Source organism: Mauremys reevesii, linkage group 1 (genome assembly GCF_016161935.1).
Source record: "Mauremys reevesii isolate NIE-2019 linkage group 1, ASM1616193v1, whole genome shotgun sequence".
NCBI classification, from domain to species: Eukaryota; Metazoa; Chordata; order Testudines; family Geoemydidae; genus Mauremys; species Mauremys reevesii.
This window is the reverse complement of record NC_052623.1, coordinates 188,674,502-188,698,554: the sequence shown is the minus strand read 5'-3', so window position 1 is coordinate 188,698,554 and position 24,053 is coordinate 188,674,502. Positions and strand designations below refer to the sequence as shown.

Sequence of the window (24,053 nt, the reverse complement as noted above, 5' to 3'; positions counted from 1 at the left end):
ATTTTACATTATGTCCTCTGACTTTTTTTTTTAATTCTTCTGATTTGTATAGACCTTGCATATGTAATGACAGAAGCCAAACAAATGCATTTGAACTTGATCTGTAAGTGGGAATGAGTGATGGGCAACATTGAAAAGTTTAGTTCAAGTAAACATCTAAAAACATGAATGTGTGTCTGAATCTGCATCCAAACCCCTTTGGGTATACAGTTATTTGACCACTTAGCAATGTATGGCCATGCAGTGCTCAGATATTTGTGTTAGGTACTCAGAGGACTTCAGGACTGAGCAATATAAAAATACAAAGGGCCAGGTTGTGGGCAGCCTGTGCAGGGACAGAAAGGGGAGAAACTTGTTCCTTTACATCCTGGTGCAGCCTTCCTTGCATCTTGGTCTGTGGAGATAAGTGGAGCTAATTGTTGTTGTTTAGCATTGGAACGAAAATCTCCCAAGAACAGACTTTGTCATAACTAGAGCTGGTGGAAACTTGGAATTCCCATTCTGCAGATTCCAGTTCCATTCTGATTTGCAATGATATCTAGAAATTCCAAAATTTCCCATGGACAGGAAACTCTGAAAAATTTTCCGTTTGGAAAAATCAGAATATTTCTCTTCAGTGGCCAGCTGCCTGCAGAATTCCCCCAGAATCCGGGGTGTCTCCTGTTGTGCAATGAAGAGCCTGAAAGCTCTGAAAGCCTCAGCTTTAGCTGGGGCTGCTTGACTTCCATGTATGGCAGGGCTAGAGTGCCAGCGCTAAAGAAACTGCTTCTGAGAACAAGTGACTGTCTGATCAGGAAGTGATCAAGATTCAGGGACAGTATTTGTCATTCATTTGTGATTATTTTTAGTATTATGTTTTACTGTATATCCATTTTATTTTGTTGAAAGGAAGATATAAAAGTAAGGTTGATAATGTCCCCTGTCATGAGAGGTATTGCATCCGGATCTCTGACCCGGCTTATGTGTTGAGAATGGAAAGTGAAGTTTCAGTTGCTTGCCAGTGTTTCTGCATGTCACACTATTATTGTACCCTTGAACGCACACACAGAATTATGGTGATGTTTTGGTTGCATAAACTTCTGAGCTGGGTGATGCTCTGGTTCCTCCTGGTATGGCCTGCTGCCACCCTGGGACCAGGCAGTGGAGTGGAGCAAGCACAGCAGTGGACAGAATTCCAGCCATGGAGCCCAGCACAAGAATCTGCAGCCCCATCTCTGCAGAATAAGGTACCAGAACTCTGCCTTCCAACTCTGTGTACAGTATCAGTTTGGTGCACTGTGAACTGGTTTTGAATTTTGCCTTTGCTGGATCTTGGCAGGACGTGTTCCTTGAAAGCCTTTCCTAGGAGAAACTTAGAGAATGGACACAACCCTGGTCTTTAGCCTAGTGGTTGAAGCAAGCCTGTATTTACTTTCTGAGTAGGAAGCCTCGTCTGTAAAGTTAATAAATTAATATGGTTTAGTCTTTAAAAAAACAAACAAACAAAAAAACCCCAAACTCCTGGCCTTACAGGTGATGTCAGCAGCTGCAGCCCAAGAAGCTCACTATGGATCCTGTGGGGTGATATTTGGTGGGTGGGGAGATTCTATGAAGTAGAGGGAGTGGGAAGGAGGGAGACACTGGGGGATTTCTAGTCTGGAATGAGAGATTTGGGGTTGAGGGAGTTCCTAGCAACCAAGGTGGTGCGCGTAGAAAGCAGAGACTCGAGGAGAGGTGAGGTGCTCTTAGGGTGCTGGGGCAAAGAAGGGGAAGGCAGCAGAGCTGGCTGATACCAGGGGAGGGCATCATGGGCAAGTTTAATAGGGAATGAAGGTGGCTGAGTAGTGGAGGTTCATTAACCGTATGACTAAAATGAAGTCTCTACTTTGTCCTGCCAGTCCAGCCACTGAGTTGAAAATGTGGCAAAACAACCTTTAACTTGAGTTTTGGAACCTAACTTTTAGAGCACACCCAAAAAGGAAAACAAATATAATAATAATTATTGAACTATTTGTTTTGAAATATTTTCACATGTTCTTAAATGAAGGAAATTGCATCTGCTGTTTTATTCTTTTTATGGAGGAGGATCCCTTGGTCCCCTCTACATTTATACAGTTTGCACATTTAGATTCCTCAGAAGCAGTAGGTGGCAAAAGAGCTATCCAAGCAAAAACAAAAGTCCACTTCCATCTGCATCTGGCCTGAAGATTCTCTCATTCTGTTGGCCCCACAGTTGGTAGTGGTGCTTTTTCAATCTGTGACTGCCAGGGTTGCTTTTGTAACTCTTCATATCTAGGAATGAAACCACCCTTGCTGAAAAAGCTCCAGCTGCTACAAAAACCAGCAGCTTGTTTGCCTATTTTCATAAGTTGTCATGAACACACCACCCTAGCTTTCTAATCTCTATATTGACTCCCCATTGAATACAGACACCAGTTCAAGAGCTCTGTCATGTAACTCAAAATCCTCCACAGGATGGGCCCTAGCTACCTGAGAGAGTTCCCCCCTTCCTGACCACGCAGTCCGGTGATAGCTATGTTCTACTGAAACCACAAAACTGTAGCAAGAGATTCGCGCGTCAGAGATAGGACTTTCAAGAGCTGGACCTCGATGATAGAGCTCACTCTCACAAGCAACAAGAATGACCACACAACTAACCACTTTCCACAGCTAAATGCAGAACATGTGACAGTTTTCTCTGTTTCTATAGAGACATACAAAAGACTCCCACACATACAAACACTTAAACACCATATGAATTATTCAAGCTATTTCTCTTGTAGACTGGAAGAGGGGAAAATAATGCATAATTTAAATACTTGGAAGGCACTCAGATACTATGGAGTTGGGGTCTATATGCTAACCGAGGCCTGAAAACCTTCAGAGAAAAAGCTGTACAAGAATTCCAAGATAAGATCAACTTTTCAGCTGAAGACCTAGTTCAAGAGTTACCGTATCTCTGACCAGAATAAAAGATATGGGTTAAAGAACACAACAAGGTCAGGTGTAGGAACAGCAAGAATGCCCTACCAGAATGCCTTTGCAGAATGAGAATTCAGATTTGCCCTATTCCTGAAATACCACCTCAAAGATCTCTACAACTCTCTGGAGGGACTATGACAGTCTGGAGGACATTTAGTGCCACCAGTCAGGGTGAAGCTGTGATAAGAGCTTGTCAGTTTACAGTGCTTTAGTAGAGAGCTGACTAAGTGTGAAGCAGGGTCAGGTCATCTAGCTTGTGTTCAGTTAAACCTTCAAGTATTATTATTTTGTTCTGAAATGAAGAGGGAAATTGTGCTGGCAGGCACCGAAAGGGTTAATACTGTTGGTCTCACAATACAGAGAAGTAGGGGGGGAACTGCCTCACTTCTGAGTTCTGTCTAACACAGCTGCAACCACATAGGCCTTCTCTGTTCCCCACTCCTATCTGCGCATGACGGCTGACAGGCAGGGGGAGGAGGAAGAATGAGGAGGCTGCAGCAGCATCTGCTGCTGGTGCTATGTGGTAGCTGGGGAAGGTAATGCAGGCCATAGCTTCATCTCTGTGGCGTGGTTCGTGTGGGCAGAGGTCTGGCTCTTCCCCACCTCCAAGAAACCTCGTCGTCCTCCCAGAAAATTCTGCTGTAGCCCTGTGGGCCAGTCCGACTCTGCTTTCATCACTCACTGGCTTATGTCAAAGCAAAAACACTAAACACCGTTGGACTCCAGCAAGTCCCTGCTCAGCTAAATTAACAGATGCTGCAAAATTTGGGAGGGATTAATGTATCTGTTTCTCAATCACCGCACTGTACCCAAGGGACAAAGTTGACCCCTTGTGGTGTGAAGTCTATAACTTTGCTTTTCGTACACTAGGGGCTAGATTCATAAAGGGAGTTAGGCGCCTAACTGCACGTTAGGGGACCAGCTTCAACAAGAGAGACCCACATCAGAACGCCCCATAGCCCAGGCGTTACAGTACTCACCTGAGAGATGGGAGACTCATGCTCTAATTCAGGGGTTCTCAAACTTCACTGCACCGTGACCCCCTTCTGCCAACAAGAATTAGTACATGACACCAGGACTGAAGCCTGAGCCTGCCCGAGCCCCACCACCCCAGGGCAGGGGACAAAGCCAAAGCCCCACTCCCCCAGGCCAGGGGGCCAAAGCGCTTCAGAACTGGGGGCCTGTAACCTTAGCCCCACTGCCCAGGCCTGAAGCCCTCAAGCTTGGGCTTTTGCCCTGGGCCCCAGGAAGTCTAAGCCAGTCCTGGCGACCCCAGGTCGTGACCCACAGTTTGAGAACCACTGCTCTAATTCTTTCTTCTCCCTCAGGTAGATGGGGGAATTGAACCCTAGGTCTCCCATATCCTGGCTGAGTAACCTAATCACCGGACTAATGGTTATAAGGGAGGCAGCCTCCACCAGCACTTGCATAAGAAATGCCTTAGGTGCTTGGCTCCAAGAGAGAATTTACAGGTGTTTATCGCTCGCCAACATAGGTATCTTCCTACAGCTCAGATTTAGGTGCCAAGCCCCCTCAGAGGGGTGGGGCTTAGGATACAACCCTTTTGTTTGCCCCTCCCATCGTCTAGCTTAGGTAGCTCCCTGTTCAGTGTCCTGGCTCTTAGGCCTTGTCTACACTACAAGACTATTTCGAATCAACTTAGTTCGAATTTGTGGATTCGACCTTATGAAGTCGAATTTGTGTATCCATACTAAATACACTAATTTGAATTTCTGAGTCCACATTCACGGGGCCAGCGTCGACTTTGGAAGCGGTGCACTGTGGGAAGCTATCCCACAGTTCCCGCAGTCCCCGCTGCCCATTGGAATGCTGGGTAGAGCCCCCAATGCCTGCTGGGGGGAGAAATGTGTCGAGGGCGGTTTTGGGTAAGTGTCGTCATTGAACCGTCAATCACAACCTCCCTCCCTCCCTCCTTGAAAGTGCCTGCGGGCAATCTGTTCGTGCACTTTTCTGGTCAGTGACAGCGCGGACGCCACAGCACTGCAAGCATGGAGCCCGCTGCGATCATCGCCGTTTTCTCCTCCTCGCACTTTATCGTCCACCTCTTCCACAGTCAGCTGCTGAGAAATTGGGCCACTTTTCAATGGTGCTGCAAGCACTGGGGGACCATAGGGGACGTTTTACAAACATCAACGTCGGGTGGCCGGGCAAGGTTCATGATGCGTGTATTTTCAGGAACTGTGGGCTGCTCAGACGCCTGCAGGAAGGTAGTTTCTTCCCGGACCACGAAATAACTGTTGTGGATGTGCAGATGCCTATAGTCATCCTCGGGGACCTAGCCTGCCCGCTAATGCACTTGCTCATGAAGCCCTATACAGGCGCCTGGGACAGCGACAAGGAACTCTTCAAATACCAGCGAGCAGCGAGCAGCGTGACCTGTGACTGTTCAGTTTCTTTACAGAGAAGCTGAACCTGCCCCTGTTTCTTTACCCAGTTACTGTTGACTCTCCTCTTCGGTTACATACCCCGTTCACCCCGTTACCCCCACTTCCAGCACACGTGTAAAAATAAAATACATGTCCCATTATTACTTAACAAAGGTTTCTTTATTCATGACTTTTCGTGAAAGGGTTGAAACTGGGACGCAGGCTGTGCTGGGTAGGGTGTGCAGTGATGTAAAGACCGCCTCTAAACTCAAGGAATGACAGGCTCCTGCTCCTAGAGCGGTCCGCAGTGCCGGAATGCTTCTTTCAACGGAGCCTGCCATCCCTCCTTTTTGGGATTCTGTGTGCGGGCGGATATGTGACCTTGTGGTGGAGGAGGACGGATACAGATTCCTCAGCTGCGTGACTCAGCGGTCCAGGACAAGGACCGCTGTATAAGATCTGTAACCGCCCTCCCCCGCTGCAAAGTCACATCTCCCCCGCCCACACAGATCCTGGAAACCACCTCCAAAAACCGACCAGGGTGCCTACTGACTGCACCGTGTGTGTGACCCGCTGCTGATCCTGCCCCCGTGTCTGTACCCTGGGAAAGGTGACTGTCCTATGCAATTAACCACCCCCTTCCCCACACCCCCCATTCAAACACAGTCTTCTTTGAAAAAACATAACGGAAACAGTAATTAACAGCAAAGCATTTTTATTAATTAAGTACACAGTTAGGGGATGGGACTGGGATTGGGACTACTGTGAGTGTGGAAGTGAAGGACTTCGGCAAAGGTAGGGTCTGAGAGCTTTTGGGTACTTGAGCACTGTGCTGTGGTGCAGTGACAGTATTCACGTCCCCGGCCGCCCCTCCTCCTGATTACTTTCGTTGAGGGGGGTATGGGACTTTGTGGCAGGGGAGTGCGGTTGCAGATACACTGCAGGGTGTCTCTGTCCTCCTGCGGTCCTGCAGAACATCCACAAGGCACCTGAGCGTGTCCGTTTGCTCCCTCACTAGTCCAAGCAGCGTTTCAGTCGCCTGCTTGTCTTCCTCACGCCACCTCTCCTCCCGTTCGCTGTGTGAGCGCTGGCACAGAGAGACGGTCTCCCTCCACTGGCTCTGCTGGTCCGCCTCTGCTAGGTAGCAGCCCATACGTTCCTCGAACATCTTGTCCCTTGTCTTTTCTTTGCCGCCTAATCTTTGCCAGCCTGCGAGGGGATGCTGTGGCAGGTCTGGAGACAGTGGAAGCTGTGAGATGGGAAACAGGGAGTGAATTCCTTGCAAAGATACATTTTGGCGAACAATTAACTGAGTCTAGGCTGTCTCTGTGAATTCTGGGTTGAGACCCCTGTGCCTGCTGGGGCACAAATCATTTTCATGGTGGATTCTGGGTAAATGTCGCCAGTCATTCCTTCCTCCGGGAAAGCAATGGCAGACAATCATTTCAAGCCCGTTTTCCCAGAATTGCCCTGGCATACGCCATAGCGTGGCAACCATGGACACTGTTTTGCCTTTTGTGTATGTCCCCGTATGTGTACTAGATGCCGCTGACAGAGGCGGGCCAGCAGCGCTACACAGCAGCATGAGTTTGCTTTTGCATGACAGCAGAGATAGTTACCAGCCATATTGTACCATCAACCATACCATAAATTGGTAATAAGATGGTAATAAGATGGGCATGGTTACCTGTCCTTTTGCACTGCACCATTTGCTGCTGTCATAAGTGCCCCTGACCGAGCAGCCAGGGGCGCAAAAGCAAAAACTGGGAATGACTCCCTGAGTCAATCCCTCCTTTTTGGTATCTAAAAATAGAATCAGTCCTGCCTAGATTATGGGCAAGTGTACTAGAGAACCACTGTATCATAGAACCAGAGAGCACAGCTGCTCTGTGTCCGATCCTGCATAAATTATGAGCTGTATGCTATTCACAGGGGGTGCTCCTGCAACAACACCACCTGTTCATTCCGTTCTTACCCCGGCCTTCCTGGGCTACCATACCATTGTCCCCCCACTTCTGTGATGAAGTAATAAATAATGCAGGAATAAGACACAGTGACTTGTTTGTGAGAAATGACTGGAAGGAAGCCTCCAGCTGCAATGATAGTCCAGGCAGGACATTAAGGAGTGTGGATGAAGGAGCCCATCATCCCTCTGCTAGTCCAGGGGCAATTGAATCTTTTATTTACAATGAAGGGTGGGGGCTGATGGAGCTCAGCCCCCTGTTGCAATGATGAGGACGGTTACCAGCCATATTGTACCATCAGCCATCAAAAATTAGGGTCAGGCACCCTTGATCGACCTTACTGATACTAGTCGGCATGGTTACCAGCCCTTTTGCACTGCTCCATGTGCCAAGAGGCTGATGATGAGGACGGATTTCCATCATTTTGTACCATCAGCCATCCATAGCGTGGGGGGAGCAAGGATGTTGGTGTTGAGTGCTGCACCATCGCGTCTATCTGCAGCATTCAGTAAAGATACGGTGACATGTAAAAGACTCAACAGAGGATTGTTTTCACTTCTGGTGGTGGGTGTGGTGTGTGCGCAAATTGCCGAACTATGCCCTGACCCACCGCAGACACTGTGTTTGACCCTAGAAGCATTTGGAGCTCATCCAAGAATGCAAATACTTTTCGGAGACAGCAGGAACTGTGGGATACCTTGCGTCCTCATTCCCCCCTCCCTCCATGAGCGTCCATTATATTCTTTGGCTTTCTGTTACGCTCGTCACGCAGTTGCGTGCTGAGTCTGTGCTATGCCGTGTGTCCGTAGATTTTTTAAAAATACTTTGGACCAGGCGTAACATTACAGTAATTACCCTAATTAGATGCAGGAGTCTCCCAGCGAGATCACCCTGAGGAGGGTCACTGAAGGAGATATAGAGTGCATGCTGCGTGAAAGCTCGCATGAACCAGGGCCCGATGCAGCCGTGCTCGGGGAGGCAGTGCTCCCTGAGTACCTCATGAAAGCCTGGCGCGGAAAACTGTGCTACCACGGAGCACCCAATAAGGCAGCTCTCCCCAGGAACCTCCTGCGGAGGCTTTTCGATTACCTCCAGGAGAGCTTCGTGGAGATCTCCCAGGAGGATTTCTGTTCTATCCCCATATATATAGAGACCTCCTTTTCACATACTTCAGATTCCTGTTATATTAAGAATAAAAGTTTACATGTTTAAAGCACTTACCGACTGCTCCTTCCCCTGATTCAGGGTCCGGGTTAACGGCCGGGGAGGGTTGGTAGGGGATCTCCGTGACGGTGATGAAGAGATCCTGGCTGTCGGGGAAACCAGCGTTGTAAGCGCTGTCGCCTGCCTCGTCCTCCACAAACCCTTCCTCATCTTCCCCGTCCGTGAACATCGCCGAGGAACTGTCCGTCGACACTGTCCCATCGTCAGAGTCCACGGTCACTGGTGGGGCAGTGGTTGCAGGCTCCGTAGCGTCCGTTTGCCGCTTTGATTTTTTGGTAGCCTTGTCTGGGGTCCTTGATTTTCACGCGGCGCTGCGTTGCATCCCGGCTGTATCCTCTGTCTCTCATGGCTTTGGAGACCTTCTCGTAGGTCTTCGCATTCCCTGTTTTGGAGCGCAGCTCCGAAAGCACAGACTCCTCGCCCCACACACCGATCAGATCCAAGAGTTCCCAGTCAGTCTATGCTGGGTCCCTCTTTCTATTCAGAGATTACATGAACTCCTCTGCTGGAGAGCTCTGCAGCGTTGCAGGTGCTGCGGAGCTCGCCCCGATGTCCAGCCAGGACGTCAGATTCAAAGTGCCCAGACAGGAAAATGAATTCAAATTTTCCCGGGTCATTTCCTGTGTGGCTGGTCAGAGAATCAAAGCTCGGACTGCTGTCCAGAGCGTCAACAGAGTGGTGCACTGTGGGATAGCTCCCGGAGCTACTAAGTTCGATTAGCATCCACACCTAGCCTAATTCGAGCTAGCCATGTCGAATTTAGCGTTACTCCACCTGCCGGGGTGGAGTACCAAATTCGAACTAAAGAGCCCTCTAGTTCGAATTAAATGGCTTCCTGGTGTGGACGGTTGAGCGGTTAGTTCGAATTAACGCTGCTAAATTCGAATTAAAGTCCTAGTGTAGACCAGGCCTTAGGTGCCTACGAATGGGATTCACATCTCCCTCCATTCATTGTATAAGGCGCTTGGGTGTCTAACTCAGGCTTTGTGAATCCCAGTGGTTTTCTAGTTGCCTAAAAGTTAGGCATTGCAACGGTCAGTCCCTTTATGAATCTATGTTCTGCTGTCATGCCATTGCCAAGTGGTACATATTAGGTCTGGCAGAAGATATATGTTCTAGTCTGTCTTAGAAAACAAGACTTGACCGTTAGTTTGTTCTTGTCCTTATCTGTTCTGTGTGATAGAAATAAAACAAGTTGTGGTTAATTTTCTTTATTGTAAATTATTTCCCACATCCTGTAATGTAGTGGTCAGTCTGATGTGTGTCACCTTTGAGCTGCATTAAGTAGACACAGTTGACCTGGTGCAAAGTAGCAGATCAGTTGCTTTAACGTCATCTTCTCTGAAGTCGTAGCGAGAAAGGAATATCTGGCTAACCAGACGGTGACTCACAATGGACATTCTGAATCTGTGAGCTGAGAGTTTTATGGAGAGATGCATAGAGCCGAGAACAGGTGGGTTGTTATAGTGAGAGGAACAATAGGAAGTTAGGAATAAAGGCAGAATGAGGCTTGCTTTTGGATCTTATGATTTATTACTTATACAGTGTGATTCTGTTATAGGTTTGCACAACATGTCCATCATGGTGATATCTGAGCACCTTTCAGAGCTGCATAAAGTGATGTGACTGGCTTCTGTCATGTACGTTGCCGTCTGTACTTCTGTCTTCTCTCAAGGTGAAAAATTGTCTATAGATTTTATTGTTATGCACTGGTATGCTTGTACTTGTTATGGCAAGGTCTAAAAGGTGCATCTTGCACTCGGGATGGAAAGTGGGGAGAATTGAACTGTCTTAAATCAAATGCTGAGACAGTTCTGTGTCCTACACAGACTTAAACTAAATGTAATTAGGTTACTCTGTTTATTGTTCTTGGACAATATAGTTTTAAAAAATAAATATAAGTGATTCATAAAGGCGCATGGAATTGTGCATATAATCCAAGTGAGTATTGACTTAAAATAATTCCTGTTTAACAGTTTTCTTGGTCCATGTACAAGGAGTTGATGGGATTAGATCAATTTCTAGTGGACAGGTGTTAATGCCATAACACATAATCACAGCTAACATTAATTTGTAATGGCACTTTTATCACCAGTCTTGGTAGAAAAGCCAAGTATTGAAAGAATACAGAGAATACTATTCTGTGATACCTTCTCAGCCATTCCCAGAGGGAGGGAGTTAGGACACATCTACACCAGAAACTTTTAGCCAGGGTAGTAATATTGCTTAGGGGTGTGATATTTTACAACATTTTTATAATGGCAAAACCCTAGTGTAGTTATTTGGGGAAATCGGTATAAACTATATCAGTGGCTCTCAAACTTTTGTACTGGTGACCCCTTTCACATAGAAAGCCTCTGAGCGTGACCCCCCCTTATAAATTAAAAACACTTTTTTATATATTTAACACCATTATAAATGCTGGAGGCAAAGCGGGGTTTGGGGTGGAGGCTGACAGCTTGCAACCCCCCATGTTATAACCTTGTGATCCCCTGAGGAGTCCCGACCCCCACTTTGAAATCCCTGAACTATATCAACAATATCTACATTTTTTTGCAGGTAGAAGCTGTGTCTACTCTAGGAGGGTTTTCTGGTAGAGCTCCACCAGCCACTCTTTTCTAGTGTAGACTAGACCTCATTCATCTGTAAAATGGGGTGTCATGGGGGTTCTCTCATCACTAGAGCACCTCCTACTGGCTGCTCTGGGGATGCGGTCTTTCCAGGTTTGATGCCCCCTTTTGCCACTCATTGCATGCCCTGATGGCTCTCTTTCTTACTTTCTGGGTGCTCCCTTTCATGGCTTGGCCCTCCGGCAAGGTCTCTAAGTGTTTTCCCCCTTCCAGGGTATCAAAGTCTTTGCCTACAAACTGTCTTAGGCAGTCTTCCCATTCACTGCTCCAACTGTGCCACTTCCCCAGTGGCTGGTAGGGAACCGAGGCCCACCCTCTACTCCAGGTTCCAGCACAGGGACCCTCTAATCAGCAGCTAAGATCTATATAATCTTAAACTTTGCTGTCATTTCCCTGAGCCTTTTCCAACACCCTGTCCTTTAGGTTTTCCTCCTTCTCTCTCTAATGTTTAGAGAGTGGCTGCAGGCTCCCTCACTGCAGCCCTCTTCTGCTGGCAGCTTCCTGACTTTGTATTAGTCCCCACCTGTTCCTTCTGAGCTGGCTCCATCATGGTTTGTTTAATTCCCCTCAGCTGTAACCTAGATGGTTAATTGGCCCCTTCCCAGCCTCATGAATCCCTTCTAGGCTAGTGTGGTGTGAACAGCTCATCATAGGGGGATAACAGCACTTCCCTACCTCACTGGGGTGTTGTGAGGATAAATACATTAAAGAATTATGAGGCACTCAGACATTATGGTAACTGGGCCATATAAGTACCAGAGATTCCAGAAAAGGTTTGAGACATGATATTGTGGTAGTGTGAGGGAAGCTTTCAGAGCCACTGCCTATTGTGCAGATAAGTCTTCAGTCTCCAAGGGTACCAGCCCTGCACCTTTTACCAGCACTAAATTCATTTTTTTAAAAATTAAGAAGTGGCATTTTTCTGTTGAGGCATCAATGCCAATCAAAGGAATGAAATACAAAATATTTATTATTATGGCTTCAACAGTGTTCTAGCTACTGTAATCAAGGAAATGTTAGTGTAATACACTGTGTAGCAGTAAATGATGCCAGAGCTAGTTCCATTGTAAAAACTCTATTTTTGATTGCACTTTTCCCTGTGGCGGGGAAAACAGCACAGTGACCCAACACTGTAGCATTTAATTTCAGAAAGGGGAACTACACAAAAATGAGGAAGTTAGTTAAACAGAAGTTAAAAGGTACAGTCAAAAGTGAAATCCCTGCAAGCTTCATGGAAACTTTTTAAAGACACCATAATAGAGGCTCAACTCTAAATATATACCCCAAATTAAAAAACATAGTAAGAGAACCAAAAAAGTGTCACTGTGGCTAAACAACAAGTAAAAGAAGCAGCGAGAGGCAAAAAGGCATCCTTTAAAAAGGAGAAGTTAAATTCTAGTGAGGAAAGTAGAAGGGAACATAAACTCTGCAAATGAAGGGTAAAAATATAATTAGGAAAGCCAAAAAAATAATTTGAAGAACAGCTATGAAAGATTCAAAAAGTAAGAGCAATTTTTTTTAAAGTACATCAGAAGCAGGGAGCCTGCTAAACAACCAGTGGGGCCATTGGATGATCGAGATGCTAGAGGAGCACTCAAGGATGATAAGGCCATTGCGGAAAAACTAAATGAATTCTTTGTGTTGGTCTTCATGGTTGAGGATGTGAGGGAGATTCCCAAACCTGCTCCATTCTTTTTAGGTGACAAATCTGAGGAACTGTTGCAGATTGAGGTGTCATTAGAGGAGGTTTTGGAACAAATTGATAAACTAAACAGTAATAAGTCACCAGGACCTGATGGTATTCACCTAAGAGTTCTGCAGGAACTCAAATATGAAATTGCAGAACTACTAACTATAGTCTGTAACCTACCATTTAAATCAGATGACTGGAGGATAGCTAATGTGACGCCAATTTTAAAAAAGGGCTCCGGAGGTGAACCTGGCAATTGTAGGCCAGTAAACCTGACTTCAATACCAGGCAAGCTGGTTGAAACTATAGTAAAGAACAAAGTTGTCAGACACATAGATGAACATAATTTGTTGGGGAAAAGTCAAATGTTTTTTGTAAAGGGAAATCATGCCTCACCAATCTACTAGAATTCTTTGAGAGGGTCAAGAAGCATGTGGACAAGAGGGAATCCAGTGGATATAGTGTATTTAGATTTTCAGAAGGTCTCTCACCAAAGGTTCTTAAGTAAAACAAGCTGTCATGGATTGGTAACTGGTTAAAAGATAGGAAACAAAGGGTAGGAATAAATGGTCAGTTTTCAGAATGGAGAGAGATAAATAGTGGTGTCCCCCCGGGGGTCTGTACTGGGACCAGTCCTATTCAACATATTCATAGGTGATCTGGAAAAAGGGGTAAACAGTGAGGTGGCAAAATTTGCAGATGATACAAAACTACTCAAAATAGTTACGTTCCAGGCAGACTGCGAAGAGCTACAAAAGGATCTCTCAGAACTGGGTGACTGGCCAGCAAAATGGCAGATGAAATTCAATGTTGATAAATGCAAAGTAATGCACATTGGAAAACATAATCCCAAATAAACATATAAAATGATGGGGTCTAAATTAGCTGTTACCACTCAAGAAAGAGATCTTGGAATCATTGTGGATAGTTCTCTGAAAACATCCACTCAGTGTGCAGTGGCAGTCAAAAAAGTGAACAGAACGTTGGGAATCATTCAGAAAGGGACAGAAAATATCATATGGCCCCTATATAAATCCATGGTATGCTCACATCTTGACTACCGCATGCAGATGTGGTTGCCCTATCTCAAAAAAGATATATTGGAATTGGAAAAGGTTCAGAAAAGAGCAACAAAAATTATTAGGATTTGGAACAGCTGCTGTATGAGGAGAGATTAATAAAGCTGGGACTTTTCAGCTTGGAAAAGAGATGACTAAGGGGGGATATGATAGAGGTCTATAAAATCATGACTGGTGTGGAGAAAGTAAATAAGGAAGTGTTATTTACTCCTTCTCATAACACAAGAACTAGGGGTCACCAAATGAAATGAATAGGTAGCAGGTTTAAAACAAACAAAAGGAAGTATTTTTTTCACAAAACGCACAGTCAACCTGTGGAACTCCTCACCAGAGGATGTTGTGAAAGCCGACTATAACAGGGTTAAAAAAGAACTAGATAAGTTTATGGATGATAGATCTATCAATGGCTATTAAACAGGATGGACAGGGATTGTGTCCTTAGCCTCTGTTTGCCAGAAGCTGGGAATGGGTGATGGGGATGGATCACTTGATGATTACCTGTTCTGTTCATTCCCTCTGGGGCACCTGGCATTTTCCACTGTTGGATCTGGGCTAGATGGACCTTTGGTCTGACCCAGTATGGCCGTTTTTATGTTCTTATAAACTTTCTCAAAAACTACTTTTTTAGCTAAAACTTCTCATGAGGATGTCTAGGAGGATGAGCATGAATGTCTGCCCTTTATTCATTGATAGGAGGCAGTCATTCATCAGTGCCACTAAGGCAGTTTATTTCATGCCCTGATCTGAATCCAGATTATGCTGGATCTAGAATGTTAGCTTCAGTTCGGTGAACTTGTAATTTGTCTTTTGCTAATTTCTCTATCAGGTTGTGCAGGAATGGAAGATTTGACATTGGACAATAGAACTGAAGTACCTACGCTGGGTTTCTTCATTGGTGATCAGACTATTGTGTGTTGGAAGAGGACAGGAAGATTCCTCTCTGAATGAGGCATTGGCTATTACAGTTAGCAGTGGCACCAGTTGTTCATTACTCTTTCACAAACTGTGAAGGCATGGGTCAGATTCGCAAATCTTGGGTCATCCAGTGCAGGGTGTCAGAAAACCATTCAGATACATGTGGGTGACGGGGAGGAAGAAGCCATCATGTCAGTGGCTGAAATCAGTGTAGAATGGTAATGATATACCAGGTTCTCAGTTCTGGCATACTGTTGTCCTTTAGCAGGTTTTGGAATTTGTTGGAGTCCATGGGTACGTCTATACTGCGTGCTTCTTTTGGAAGCATGTAGCATATCTACCCACACAGCCTCCCTAGAATGGGTATAAATGATAGTGTAGCTGGTGGGGTGCAGCTTAGGTGAGCAGAGTAAAGACATGCCTGAAGGGTGCACATATGTACATGAGTATATACCCTACACAGCTTGCCCAAGCAGTCCCTCCCCAGCTACACTGCTATTTTTAGCACTGGCGTGTCTCACTGCTTTCCTGCTGTTGGAGCCTTTCCCCACCACAGGGAAAGACTCCAGCAGTGGGAAAGGCTCTGGCAGGGAGGAGGCAGCAGGAAAAGGCTGAGGCAGTTCCCTGATGTGGAACCTTTCCCCATCCCAGGGAAAGACTCCAATAGTAGGAAGGCAGTGGGGGTGGGGGTGGGGGGGGGGAGGGAGCCTGTTGCTGGAGCCCTTCCACCACCACAGGGAAAGATTCTGCTGGGGGTTTCCCTGCTGCCTGCTCCCTGCCAGAACCTATCCTCCCCTCAGTGAAAGGCACTGGCAGTGGGGCGCTCCTGAAGTCTTTCCCTGCTGCCTCCATGCTGTTGGAGTTTTTCACTGACATATGTAGTTATACATTGCAGTGTGGACGCAACTTGCTTTTCACTGTGGCGTGTAGTTACACATACACTACATGCCACCAACAGTGATGAGTAGTGTAGATGTAGTCCAGGAGTCCTTGTGGTAGAACCAGGATCATTAGTCTTTCTTGTTGCCTAGTCACTGGAAGGACTCTGACCACTGCTTTCATGAGGTGATGGTCTGTCCAAGACAGCAGCTGCATTGTGATGGCTTTTATGTTGATGTGTAAGCCCAAGGTCCAGGGCAGGACTAGTTGCGTGGGATTGGATATTTGTAATTATTTCAAATCCAAGGATTAACCTCAGAAAATTCAGAGTAAAGGTTAACCTTACAAGAAATCAAAACTTGTTTAGGTTTGGAAATGCTTGGTGAAGGTACCCAAACAATCTTAACAGTGCCCTGTAGTGATGCCATGCAGTAACCATACAATGATAGTTAATGTATATTACTTTTTGTGGTCTTAGGTAAAATGAAACTGATTTTTAAGGGCCCAGTAGATTGTTTCATTTTATTTTTATCCCATGATGTCACTATAGTTCAGGATAACAAACTTGTCACAGCAATCAAATGAATGATCTAGCTGAAACAGTTGAGCTAGATTGTTCCTTGCAGTGCTTACTGTGGAGGACAAATAATATTTCTTGGTCTCGGCCCACAGCTTCACAAAGGTTCAAGTTATTAAGCAAAACTCTTCTAGGTTCATTCGGTGCCTGAACTATCATCTTTCTCTCACTCTAGTGCAATACCTGTTTGCAGACTGTAACACATATATAGACCACAATTTTCAAAAGTGGCCTCAGGTTTTGGATGCCTAGTATGAGACACCTTGCGACTGATTTTCAGAAGTACTGAGCGCCTGCAGCTTCTATTGTTTCGAATGGGAACTGCAGATGCTCAGCACTTCTGAAAAATCACATGACTCAAACTGGGCATCCAAAATCAGGAGGCATTTGTGAACAGGTAGTCTTAACAAGACCTCAGTGATTAATAGGAACAATAAGTCATAACAGTAAAATAATAGCTTCTAAATACAAAAGATTTACATTTGTTTCAGGATGCTCATTGATTGCATGGCTTCACTTCAGGACTGAGTTAAGATTGTTTGGGAGCCTTAACTGTGGCAACATACTTATAACCTATTGTACCCTTCCCACCCCATCCCATGGATAAACCAACAGAGAGTTAATAACTAAAGTTGCAATTCTGTTAGAGGAAAGCTTGGGAATGAATTGCACAGTTACCTGTGATTCTGAGTAATTTTCTCTGTTTTTACCTCCTGCAGTTCACCCTGATCTTTCCTGAAATATGTATGAAGCACAGGGAGCTCTGGTTACTCTCTTCCTCCTCCTTTTCAAACTCTTTCAAGTGGTAGGTAAGTGAGAAAGTTCACTGAATAAATGCAATTCACTAACTACTCCTCACAACGTAGGGTCTCATCCAATTGCCAGTGAAGTCAACGGAAAAACTCTTTCCCTGATTTCAGTGGGAATTGCATCTGGACCCTTCTATCCAACTTTTCAAGATTGCTCAGCATGGAATAGCTCTCACTGTTCTCCCTGAGAACTGCTGGGTCCTGAGCACTTCTTAAAATCTGGCCATCACTGCCGTTACTGAGCAGTTGGCTGTGGAACAGAGACAGGGATATGATGTATGTTCGCAGGAGTCTCTTCTGGTCTGCAGTCACCAATGCAGCAGCTAGCTCCCCATCTAGCAGCTCTTAGGTGAAACTCTGCACCCTTATGAATTGGTGTCTGTCTGCCCCTTGTTCAGAGTAGTTGGTTCTGCTGCTGCTGGGGGCAGCTGTTCCCTCTTCGTTCTCCTTCCAAACTTCTTGCACTTGGTTTTTCATACCTCCTCTCAAGTGTTCACTGACTCAAACTTTCCCCAGTGTAGGGTAACCAGATGTCCCAATTTTATAGGGACACTCCCAATACTTGGGATTTTTTCTTATATAGGTACCTATTACCCCCTACCCCTCTGCCCCGATTTTTCACCTTACTCTGTTGGTCTGCAGGCAATTCTGTGTCCTTGTTTTGGAGTGGCACTCCCCCCACCGCTCCCCACAGCTAATTAGGTTTGGTTCGTCTGTGGCCAAGTCTGTACAATGGATTGCAGAGTAGTGGAGGGAAAGAGAGGAGGGGCTTCATCCAGTCCCACAAAGGTGGGGTACTTCTGCAAACCTTGAGGGATATTTTGAAATTGTAACATGTTAGAGCAAGAGGTTACTGTAATTTACATGTATCAAATTAGAGAAAGGGATTGCTGTAGTTTACACATTTCTCTGACTTCTCAGCGTGTTAATTACACCAATTTGCTCTCTTAGTCTGAGTAGCTTTAAGAAAAGCCTAAATTAATGTATCACCAGCACCCCTCCAACTTGTCTCCTAAGAGGTTGAGCCTGTGAGTTTAGAGAGAGTTTAGAACAGATGAGGGCAAACTAGGCTCTGGGTGGCGGGGCTGCGAGCTCTTGCTGGGCAGCACAGCTGCAGAGCCACAGCCTGACCCGGTGCTCTGAGCTGTGTGATGGCGTGGCTGGCTCCAGCTGGGTGGCGCGGCTGCCTGTCCTGGTGCTCTGGGTGGTGTGCCTGTAGCGTTGCCAGCCACCAGAGCAGGTAAGGGGGCAGGGAGCGGCGGATGGGGGTTGGATAGAGGGCAGGGGAGTTTGGTGGGTAGGGAGTGGGAGTATGGATAGGATTGAGGCAGTCAGAGGGCAGGGAGCAGGGAGGTTCAATGGGGGCAGGAGTCTTGGGGGGGGCAGTCAGGAAGGAGAGGAGAGGTTGGATGGCATGGTGGGGGACAGTCAGGGGCATGGGTTCCAGGGATGGTCAGGGAGAAGGGGTGGTTGGATGGGGCAGAGGTTCCGGGGGTGGGGGGTAGTCAGGAATGAGAAGAGGGATTGGATGGGGCGGCGGAGGGCAGTCAGGGGCACGGATTCCTGGGAAGGTCAGGGGGCAGGGAGGGGTGGATGGGGCAAGGATCCCGGGAGGACTGTCAGAGGACAGAAAACAGGGGCATTGAATGGGGCAGGAGTCCTAGGGGGGCTGTCAGGGGGTGAGAAGCAGGAGGGGTAAGATAGGGGGCAGGGGCCAGGGGCCAGGCCACACTTGGCTGTTTGGGGAGGCACAGCCCTCCATACAATTTCAGAAACCCAATGTGGCCCTCAGGCCAAAAAGTTTGCCCACCCCTGGTTTAGAACAAGTATAAATCAGCATAATGTACATGTTCCTCCAGTCCCTTCTGTGTGTATGTTATGCTAATTTAAATAATTTCCTGGCTTTGTCAGGCCACCTAAAATAGTGGTTGAACTAGCAACTTCGCTCAGGGCTGTAAGAAAAGAAAAAAAACTGCGTCCTGTGAGATGTGGTTAGGTAGAACGAAGCCCCACTGCGGATGCAGGTATGTCAGTGCAAGAATTCTTCCTATCAACCTAGCTACAACCTCTCAGAGGTGAATTTACTACAGAAACAACAAAACCCCTTCCATTGCTATAGCAAGGGTGTTAAGCAGCGTGGCTGTAGTGGTGCGGTTGTGTCTGTGTAGAGCTTGTAGTGTAGACATATCCATAGCCTGAGACTCACTTGGGGCTTATCTACAAGGCGGTGGAGAAAAAGGCAGCAGTAGCTAGTGCACAGTGAGTGCCTTTGTGCGCAATAGCTTAATGCAATTTGAAAGTGCATTAAACTAAACTGCCCCAGAGCGCTCTTAGTGTGCCATAAGAGTGTCTGCATGGGAAGATAGTTAGAAGAAGCGAGTGTGCTTTAAATTCACACCCTAGTTTACTGCACACTAACTTTCACATGTAGACAATCCCTGTGACTCGTCTCTGAGTTTGGCCCCATGGCTCTCTCCTACTTCTAAGTTTGATTGAACTTACATTGCAGTCACATCATGTTTCCTCTTTCTAAATATACTGTATTCTTACGTTTGAGCAGCACAAATTCAGGAATCTAAATGGACTTCCTTGATACATAACATGATATAAAACCTGGAATAAGATGGAAACAGATATTTCATTTATATAAGCATATTGTAAAATCTAGCAAATCTTTTTACAGTCCTTCCACTTCTAGTGGTAAAATATCTATCTATCTATCTATCTATCTATCTATCTATCTATCTATCTATCTATCTATCTATCTAAAAAGAATACCTTTAAAATAAGGAACTTGAGACCTAGCTCCAAGATCCAAACTAAAAAGGATGTAATTCCATTTCATAATCTACCTGCACTACCATTTAAACACTTATATAATCCATGGAGTTAACTAGCCCAGTGTGTTTGCCTAATTCCATAACAACTAAAGAAACTATTGATAAATAAAAACATTTGGGTTTCAGTGAAATTATTATATTTGCCATTACATATTATTAAACTTACACCTCCTTTTGTCTTTATACTCCCTGCTCTAAGCTAAACAGCTAGAGATGAAGAGGGCAGAATTTCATAGTGTAATGTTCCTTTGTTCTTTTTTTCAGGTGATGGAACTGTTAATTGTCCTGTTGAACTTCAAGTTCGGAGAGGTTTACAATATGAGAGCAAACCTGGGGACTCCCTCAGTATAGAGTGTCCAGTGAAGTACTGCACAGAAAAGCCAGCCGTACACTGGTGCTTGATAGAGGGGATGCGTTGCCTACTTGTGAAAGATGGGCCAACAAGACACACAGCATGGAGAGAAGGGAATGTGGCTGTTCTGAACTTTATGCCGATTCATCAGAGTGACAGTGGACGGTATCGTTGCAGAATTACTCTGGGCAGCCTGAGTTCTGAGAGCTATTCAATAAGTGTTATTGTTAGAGGTGAGTTTGGTACCAGGAGCACCTATACTCCTGCATATTAAATACAGATATGCATTCGGATGCTGTTTAATGCATCCCAGGGGGGTAAAAATGGTGGAGGATGTTCTACTGAAGTATTAAGTCTGCACTCATCACCACACTATCCCAGCACCTTACAAATGCACATCAGTCCCGACCTGTGAAAGGTTTGGAATTCTCTCGTCTCTTTTAATCTGCACTCATCTCGAGCGGCTAATGCAACTTGCCCTGTCTACGTTAAGGTTTTAAAACAGATTTGCTATAACATTTTACAAGTGCACCTTTTTATCTAGCACGAATCAACCTGGATTGGGTCAGGCTCCCTTCAAAACCTGTCAGTGTTATTTTAGCTCAGTGTCCCTGCCCTGGGGGTTGACTATGCTGCCTTTTGAAGGGTCCCAGATGCTACTGGCTTGGAGAGTGGGAGACCAGGCCTGAAAATTAAACCCAGATCTCTTGTATGACAGCCCCGAGCATTAGTCAGAGGGACAGCGCTATGGCATTAAAAACAGCAGTGTAGACATGCCTGCTCAAGCTCTGAAGCCTGGGAAGAGGATTGGGCTTCAGAGCCTGAGCTGCAATGTATATTCAGTTGTTTTTAGCACTGTAGTGTGAGCGTGCATCTGTAGACCCGAGCTCTGAGACTTGCTGCCGCAGGTTTTAAAACACAGTGTAGACGCACTCTGCCGCTCCAGGCACCAGAACCGAGAATAGGGATTCTTGCACCTCATTCAGCACATAAGATGTACCCTGCTCTGTAGATGAAACTTGGTTGTGTAGTGAAGGAGGCAGGGGACTGCAGAGAAGATGAATGGTCTGGTGGTTAATGCAGCTGAACGCTGCCCTGGAGAAATGGATTCTATCCCTGCATCTGCCAAAGTTTCTATACAGTGCTAGGAAAGTCACTTAAACCACACTTTTCATGGGTGGTCACTAATTGTGTGTTCCTAATTTTCTGGGTGCCCAGCTTGAGACCCTGATTTGCAGAAGTGTTGCTGAGTGCCCACAGCTACAACTGAAGTCAATGGGTTTTCAGCGTACAAAGTCCTATCTAATGCTAAGAACTCTGAATTCAGGTTCTAAGCATCTCAAATTGGGCATCCAAAATTAGTGTATACTTTTCACCTTAATCTCTCTGTGCTTCAGATATCCCATCTGTAAAATGTGAAAATAAATGAATTCGTGTTTGTGAAGCACTCAGATACTTTTCCTAGAAAAGCCCATCAGGAAATGAGTAATTCTGTGTTCAGAGCAGGGTCTGAATAGTGCGCAGTAAATAAGTTGTGTGGCCACGCACTGAACAATGAGGATAAAATAAAATACAGAATAGTTGATCATTCAGTGAGCATTGTCCATCCTGTGCACTGATTGAGGCAGAGACCCTGCTGCCAGATTCTTCCCCTGTACATTTTATCTGTCCTGTCCTTTTCTGCCTTTCTTCTCTATTGTTTTTACCTTCTCATCTCTCTCTCTGTTGTGTATTTGGTTGTTGTGGTAATAGACTCTCGTGTTGCTATGGCAACTGAGTTAGATTATTAGGGGATAGCCCAGCCTGTCTTAGCTGGTTCTTGTTTAGTTCAGTGGATGGCAATAAATGGCTGGTTGCGAGGTTTACAGCTCTCTGTGTCTCCAGTTATTTCTTCCTAAAACTGTTGCCCCCAAGGATATAACACCCTCTCTTCCCCTCCCTCTTCCACTTTTTTGTCCCCCCCCACCTCATTTGTTTTGTTATTCGCCTTCTCAGTTCCTCCAGCAACAGAAGGCTACAGACTGCTTCAAGGAGGGGCATCCAATAATGGCTTCATGAGTCTAGAGAGACACGTTCTTGTAGCTTAAGCTGAGTGCCAGATTTTGAGGCCTTGTGAGCTGCTCCTGTGGCCACCTGCATTAGGGGCCACTGTAGGCGAAAGGAGAGGAAGTGGGTGATTTCCAAGAAGCCACCTCCTGCGTTACCCACAACCACAATCGGATAATGGGGAAGAGCAAATCTGATTTCATGGAACTTGTTCCATCACCCACTGGTGTGAATTCCTCACAAACCACTAAGCCTTGAAAACATCACAGGTGCTGAAACTTCTTAAAATTACAAGAAAGAAAAGTAAGATAGATAAGAAAGGCAATGCCTGGAAGAAAGAAAGTGTCATCCCCATTTTACAGATGGGACATTGAGGCAGAGAGATTGACTTGCCCCAGACCACACAGGAAGTCTGTAGCAGAGTCACTAATTAAATTCACACATTACATCTTCTGAGTTCCAGTCCAGTGCCTTAACTGCAAGACTACCCATTTCTGTGGGATGGGACACGGGGAATGCACCACAAGTAAAAACTAATAAACAGGTGACTGTCAGTCTTCTCTTCTCCCACCCTACATCTCACCCCCCTCTCCTCTCAGGAACACTGCCATTTCCTATGTTCTTGTCTTTCTAAACTTTTCTGCTCTGGGGAGTGTTCAGCTGAGAAGGATCGGCACAAGGGCTGCCATACACCTTTCCCTTTCCTTGCTGGTAGGTAAAGCCATAATGCCACACTTCCTGACCTCCTGTCACACAGGACAGGACAGGCGGAAGACCAGGATAAACTGATTTACCAATAAGTCACGCTCCCTTATTTTTTATTTTTCAGAAACCACTGACTTCATTCCCGTGACTCATGAGTCCCAGGCCCTGCCAGGCAACCTGGCTGGTAAGTGCCTCACAAGGTCCTGCAGCATCCCCTTGTGCTGGGGCACCGAGCATGGCTTGCCCCCCATGGTCCCTGGAGCCCCCACCCCAGCCTTGTGTTCTCCCTGCCCCCCGTCCTTTGGGGCCGGTCCCCAGAGCCCTCTCCAGCCCCTACTCTCCTTCCCCAACCGGCCTCTTTCCCTCTTCAGACTGCCTCTAGCTTCCTGCTTCTGCCACCTCCTGGCCTCCCACCACTTCCCCAGGGCTGCTATCTGGAGTCTCCTTGGTTCCCCCCCACTACCCAGAGCCTCCTTTCTGCCCCTCTGCTATCCCAGTCCCCAAAGGTGCATCGCACCACTAGCTGGATCATACTCCAATAGCTTCACCTCCTGGCTCTGAGCTCAGAAGTACTCACACCCTGCTTTGCTGCCCAGATCCCAATCCATATCCATTCCTCTTCCCCCCTACCTCCCATCTCTGCTACTTGGCTCAATTGGGGGCCTGGAGGAATGTTTAGGGGTGGGATGAATGGCAATGCCAGGCAGCTCGGGCCAGCTCTGCGCGTCCAGTTTTCAGTTTAGGGAAATATGGTCACCTACCCAGGGAGGAGCAGAGAGACTGTGTAAGGGCAGTTGATCCCTGGGTTGCACTGGGCCCAGTGAAGGCAGGAAGAGCTGGAGGGGAGGACACTCAAGGTATCAAAACCCACTCTGTAATTTTACATATCATGTCAGATGTTTCCACTAAATGACGGATTCCACAAAGTAAAAATTTAGTGCTGTGTGTGCAGAGCTCCTACTAGAACTGGTTGGACTGCTGAGAAGAAAATAAAA

The 24,053-nt window shown here is 46.2% G+C and overlaps 1 protein-coding gene and 1 long non-coding RNA gene across 4 annotated transcripts in view; both read left to right on the top strand.

Moving 5' to 3' along the window:
• Nucleotides 1–884: 884 nt before the first annotated feature.
• LOC120395273 lies at nucleotides 885–17,111 on the top strand. 2 transcript variants are annotated; one of them, XR_005592553.1, is made up of 3 exons: nucleotides 885–1,226; nucleotides 10,098–10,211; nucleotides 17,026–17,111. It is a non-coding gene; the product is annotated as an uncharacterized LOC120395273 (long non-coding RNA). The 2 variants fall into 2 exon arrangements; XR_005592552.1 differs by lacking the exon at nucleotides 885–1,226 and adding an exon at nucleotides 9,814–9,989.
• Nucleotides 17,112–20,223: 3,112 nt separating this feature from the next.
• The window catches only part of LOC120406478 (cell surface glycoprotein CD200 receptor 1-like), a 59,345-nt gene continuing 55,515 nt past the window's right edge, over nucleotides 20,224–24,053 (top strand). For both annotated transcript variants that reach the window (XM_039541370.1, XM_039541375.1), the window contains exon 1: nucleotides 20,224–20,540. In XM_039541370.1, the coding sequence (XP_039397304.1) occupies nucleotides 20,366–20,540 (175 nt within the window). In that variant the 5' untranslated portion in view covers nucleotides 20,224–20,365. The remainder of the gene's footprint in view (nucleotides 20,541–24,053) is intronic.